Source organism: Capsicum annuum, chromosome 5 (assembly GCF_002878395.1).
Source record: "Capsicum annuum cultivar UCD-10X-F1 chromosome 5, UCD10Xv1.1, whole genome shotgun sequence".
In the NCBI taxonomy this organism is placed as follows: domain Eukaryota; kingdom Viridiplantae; phylum Streptophyta; class Magnoliopsida; order Solanales; family Solanaceae; genus Capsicum; species Capsicum annuum.
This window is the reverse complement of record NC_061115.1, coordinates 124,418,792-124,424,857: the sequence shown is the minus strand read 5'-3', so window position 1 is coordinate 124,424,857 and position 6,066 is coordinate 124,418,792. Positions and strand designations below refer to the sequence as shown.

The following is a 6,066-nucleotide window of genomic DNA, read 5'->3' as shown; positions in this document are numbered from 1 at the left end:
ATGCATCAACTATGCCTCAATTAATCCTATACTAGCTGGGTTAGGCTATAAGAATCGTATTAATAGTTTAACTATATATTATTAGGTTCATTATCAGCTTAACTCGCCCCCATTATCTAGACTTAAAACCAACTACTCTATTATATATGCTTTAACTTTGTCTCAATCACAAACTAGTTGGGATTAGTTATATATTTCCTTTCACAGTTATGTTTTAAGTTTGGCATAATACATAAACATACCTGTTAACTTGACTTCAACTTACGTTTGTGAGATCCAATTTTGACTGTGCATAAGTAGCTGGACACTTAAACTCATATAAAGTTGAACAAGTAGGTACACACGCCCTACATGACATTTACATGGAAATCTCATGCGAATTGCCACGCAGATGTCATGTAGGACGTGTGTGTCTTCTTATTCAATTTCTTACAAGTTTAGGTGCCTACTTGTGCATACCCAAAGTTAGAGGGCATAAATGCTAGTTGAGCCAAGTTAAAATTAGCTATTTTTAGATTAGTCAGGACGTCGCTCTCCTCGGGTGCTGTACATATAGGAAGCGTTGATGCCTTTTCTTTCAGTGTGCTTCATAAATAAATACTTCTATTATCTGCTTTCATCAGCTCCTCACAGTACAGTAACCTCATTGTTGCTGAATCTGGCCCACTTCTCAAGCCTTCTGTTCCTATAAAACCTGCTCATAACTTCAACCTTAATAGCTAATTTATCGACAAACTAAAGCTTCTTCCAAATACAATCAATCATGATTTCATCAGAGGCTGCAACAATCCACTACTTAGCACAAGAAAACCCCTCATCAATTCCTATTGATTACAGCTTCATGCACAAAACCTTACCAGCATTCCAGTTCAGCACATTCTTGACCAATAACAACATACAAAATTATCAGGCCTCTTTTCCTTTTCAAGATTTCAGTACACAGCCATCATGCATCAGCAGTAACTCGACCTCTGATGAGTCAGAGGAACACCAGCATAGAATCATCGATGAACGAAAGCAGAGGAGAATGATTTCTAACAGGGAATCAGCTAGAAGATCAAGGATGAGGAAGCTGAGGCACCTTGATGAACTCTGGTCCCAAGTGCTTCGTCTTCGAACAGAGAACCACAATCTGATCAATAAGTTAAATCAAGTCGCAGAATCTCATGAGAAAGTCGTTGAAGAGAATATGCAGCTCAAGGAAGAGGCCTCTGACCTTCGCCGATTGCTTACAGACATTCAACTCGCTAGTTCTTTCGATGCCTTCAGTGAGCTGGACGAGGTTCCATGCAACACTGCAGATCATCTCAAGGCCGAATCATCAAACCAATCCACCACATAGAAATTTTTACTCATCTGCTTCTCTGAAACTATGAGTTCTTTTACTCACTTTGACGGATTCAGAGAGGAAAGGAAGAGAAAATTAGAGTGACCTGAAGATATTTTCTATGTTTTTCCTACATCATGTTGATCTATTGTACCTGAATATCAACTGAGTCTTTAGTTGAATGTGAAGCATCCTCTTACAAGTGCACTGCGGTCTATGTTGATTAAACTACTGAAGTTTGCATGCATAACGTCATGTATTTCAATTAATTTGGACTACTCTCTCCGCGTAATTCACTGTATGCGCTAGAATCAAATCAATGAAAGCGAAAACACCAGCAGTCCATGATCAACAAATCAAAGTCGCAATGACTAGTTTACTACATCAATCATTTAATAACCACAAATATTGTCGCAAGAAATGAAATATCAAAAGTTTAACAGGAAAATAAAAAGAAAAGATTTGGCAGGTTGGCAAACTGAAATCATTAAAAAAACACAGGGGGTGGGGTGGGATGGGGGTGAGGGTGGGTGGGAAGATTGACGCACTAAAGGTCCTGCTCTGCACAACTTCCGAGGAAGGACTGAACAATAAGAATCTATTATAAATTTAAGTTTGGTGCACAATCAGTGTACTTTTTTTGATACCATCAGGTAACTTTTATCTACTGTAGCAGGTCATTCATTTCTCAAATAAAAATATAAAAATGAATAACCTTTTACAATAGATAAAAGTTACATTATGATCTAAAAAGAAAATATATCAATAATGCATCAAACTTAAACTCATTATTATATGCAATTTTACTTTATATTTCTATAAGAATTGTATGCAATTTTATCTTACATTTTGTTTTGCATATCTATAGAACAACAAATAAGGTTAAAGAAAAAAAGCATAGTGTCCAAAGAGAATTACCTTGGGTAAACTGAAGTCGGCCAAAGAGTAGGGCCCTATTATCAGTCCTGTTTTGCACAAAAATAGCACAAACAAGAAGACAAATGTAGGTGGAGCTGCTGGCTAGTGATGGTGGCTCATAATTCAAGAGACTACTATAAGAAGCAAAACACTTGAAAAGGCAATCCACTATAATCAACTGCTACTGTTTTTGACTTTTGTGAGGACAAAGGACATCAAATCATTCGAGAAATGTGTGGCTTGCGGACTATACAGCAAGAAACCATTCTTCAGGTGTTATTGGTAGCTTTTCCTTCTATATTTCAATGTCTCTTGCGTTTGCAAAATCATATGTTACAGACTCTCTCTAGTCTATAAAAATATATATATCCACTATCTGGTCCTATCATCTGCAGTTTCATGTTTCTTTAGTTGATAAGACCCCTTGGCATTAGAAAAACACTGTTGCACTAAACTATATGTCACACTGCAAAGCGAACAACTTATTTTACTAACTAGCGATCAAACTAAAATGAAATATCCGGAAGAGCCAGGACTAAAATAGCAGTGGCAGTGTGACTAAACAAAAGCCACTCCTTGTAATCAGGGAGGGTTCAACAAATGCTTTGATGATAAGTCGCTGGTTAATTTGCTGCTTTGGAGCCAATAGCCCTTGTTCTATAAATTTAAGATGCACATTATTTAACATAGAAAATATAATGTCAGTAAACTGATCCAAAAAAAGACTTGGGATATGCAGCCAAGTATACTTTAATAGCAGCAGAAGGAACCATCTTGCATGATTTTGTCCTTCTCGACCACAAGGAGTTCATGATAATGAACTCTCACAGTTTGAAAAATTACATTGTATATCAGGCGCGGCTTAAGCGAATTCATGACCTAAGGTCAAAAACATTATATTTTTAAGAAAAAATAATTATTTTTATAAAGTCTATTTTTAAATGGGATAATACTCACGAAAATATTGAACATTGACTGAATTTTCAGTTGAGAATATTGAACTTTGCGGGAGTCCTATTACCTGTGTACTTTTTTAAAGTGGAATTAATTCCCCCCCAAAATGCTATACCCAATTTTAAAATAGAGAGTGTAATACATACGCCAATAACATATTGACACGTGTATTTTATTTAAAATTATTTTTTATTTAATTTCTTTTCCATTCTTATTCTTCTCCATTTTCCATTCTTCTTTTCTTTTCCTTTTTTATTCATCAAAATCCACAAAAAATTAGCAGTAGCAGCAAACATTTCACTCTCTTGTTTCAAATCCACTTTAAGATCAACCACAATACTCCTGCTCTCCAAATCCCAAATCTTGATACTAGATTCAGTAGCAGTACAAAGCCAATTCCTATTGGGGCTAAAAAATTGGCATCCAACATCCCAAAACAACACCATTACAACCAAAACATTGGCATCCAACAACCAAAAACTCAGAAAGTTTCAATCTTTACACCCCTAAGTTCAATTTAATGAAAAAAATAGCAAGAATTTGCTTCAGAGAATCTAAATCACCAATCTTGAAAGAAACTTCAAAATGCGTCATTTAAAAAAAAAGAATAAAAAAATCATAATTTGAGAAAATCATCTTTATTGATTTCTTGAGAATTCAAAATTTCAATTACTATCAAGATTGTGCCGACAAATTCCTTTCTGGCGCCAATAGTGGGTTGGTGTATGATGACAATGATGGGAATATTTTGCTATTTTGAAGGAATTGAAGAAGACCCATTTGGTGCGTGTATTGAAATTGGGTCAAATTGTTGTAATTGAATTGGGTGTGTTGAAGATAACTTATTTGGTCTCTGTGTGTGTGATGAAATTGTGTTCAATTCAATTTCAAGTCAACAATGAAACACCAATGGAGCACCATTAAAGAGAAGAAACAAAGAAGAGATAAGAGAAAGAAGATATAAATAAAAAAATAAATAAAAAGCCATTCAATTTATAAAAATTTAAAAATTGAGGGTTGTTTGACCAAACAACGTTTTAAACAATTTTTAACACTTTCACGTGCCCAATGCTCATGAATTACACGCAATGGTCCAAGTGGATTGATATATACCATTAAAATATGAAAAAAAAAAAATCTAGAGGGGTAATAGGACCCCCGCAAAGTTCAGTATGCTCAACTAAAAATCCGGTCAAAGTTCAAGTATTTTCATGAGTATTATCCCTTTTTAAATTTATATAATCGATTTCTTCTAATAATTTTTTGTAATTAATAATAGAGTCAATGCATTAATTTCTTGACACAGTATTATGGACTAGATATATCAAACTCCATCTAAATTTTTTTATACAAAAAATTTATTTTTTTATAAATAATATTTAACACATTTTTAAAAATTTATAATTTATTATTACTAAAAAAATGAGGCCCTCAAATTTTAGGGGCCTTAGGCGGCCGCCTTTTTCCCGAAGGGTTAAGCCTCCCCTGTTGTATATAAAAGATCAAAAACAAGAATTCTTTGTTGTGGAAAAGCTGCTCAAGTTGAAAAGCATAAAGGTTGAAGGAAATGAACCTTCTCCGATTAGAAGGGTACGGGACTCCTTTTCCTACGTAATTTCCCACGATAGGGTAGGAATGAATTGAATGAGAGACTACGAAAGTGAGGCAAACCCACATAAGGAAAAAAATCAATCTAATCACTCCATTTCAAGCCTTAGAGAATCCGACTAAAAAGCCTAAATTAGTGAATTCACCTCCTTCTGAGTTCGATTAGAAAGACAGGGATGATATATATATATATATATATATATATATATATATATAGGCCTACTTAATCATTATATATTGAATCTCCTTAGTGAAATACTTGGCTCTGCCGCTAATAATCCATAAATCAGCTAGCAGTATTAGGTAAAAACCTAATCATAGATGGAAGTCTCGTCTCAACATCTTATCAAAAGATCCTAAGCTTTTTACTTGATAATGCATAGTTACTACGGTACTATGTTTTATTTTGATGATTTGACAAATATGCTGAGGGATCAGATAATGAACCAGGTACCCACACAAGTTCAATCTCAGAAGGAACTAGAGAATCAAGGTTACAGGGGGAACAAGTTGTAACTATTCCTCATATGGGTCTTATTTCACAAGGACAAGATGACGGACCAGGTCCATCGGTCGTTGAACTTCTGAAGTCAACTTGGTACAGCTGTAAAGTTGCACTTTTCTGCAGGTGGTTGGTGGCACTGCAGTAGAGGCGCACCATGCCTATCCAACCTCAACCAATGAGATAATCCCTAGGTTTTTCTTTCTCTTGTATAAGGTAAATTTACAATAGCAAAATCTAGTTTTTGCAAAAGTTCAAAGATCTTATGTCTTAAAGAAAAATCCATCCTCATTCAAAGAACATTTCTCATTTCAATAAAGGGACATGATTGAGTTTTTTCTTTAGTTTTTGTTGTTTTATAGAGTATTGTGTCTTTTTTTCTTGAAATTGTGAATCTACTCCTATGTTATAAAGGATAGTAGATATTTGATCTTGATTATGTATTTAGGTTATGTTATCATAACTAGAGTTAGTTAGCCGCATCAAATAAAACTTAGTCAAGTTGAGTTCACATCTTTTCTTTGGTGTTTCTTGCGTAAAGTTACTTAGGAGTGTTAACTAGAGTTAGTTGGCTTGACGTGTCCAGTAGAGTTGTTGCAGAAGTCTTGGGTAGATCTACCCAGGAGTGTTGACTAGATTTAGTAGACTTGGGGGTGTGGTAGAGTTGCTACATCAATCTTGTAATATAAAGAGTTAGGATTAAGAGTTTAATCCTAATGATTACTGGAGTATGTAGTCACATTTGGCTTTGAAGTTA

The 6,066-nt window shown here is 34.7% G+C and overlaps 1 protein-coding gene across 1 annotated transcript; it reads left to right on the top strand.

The window, feature by feature from the left end:
- Nucleotides 1-252: 252 nt before the first annotated feature.
- Nucleotides 253-1,712, top strand: LOC107872415 (basic leucine zipper 43). The gene has a single exon (XM_016719133.2). It carries the CDS (start codon nt 764-766, stop codon nt 1,340-1,342), a length of 579 nt encoding a protein of 192 aa, XP_016574619.1. The 5' UTR covers nt 253-763; the 3' UTR covers nt 1,343-1,712.
- Nucleotides 1,713-6,066: the final 4,354 nt, after the last annotated feature.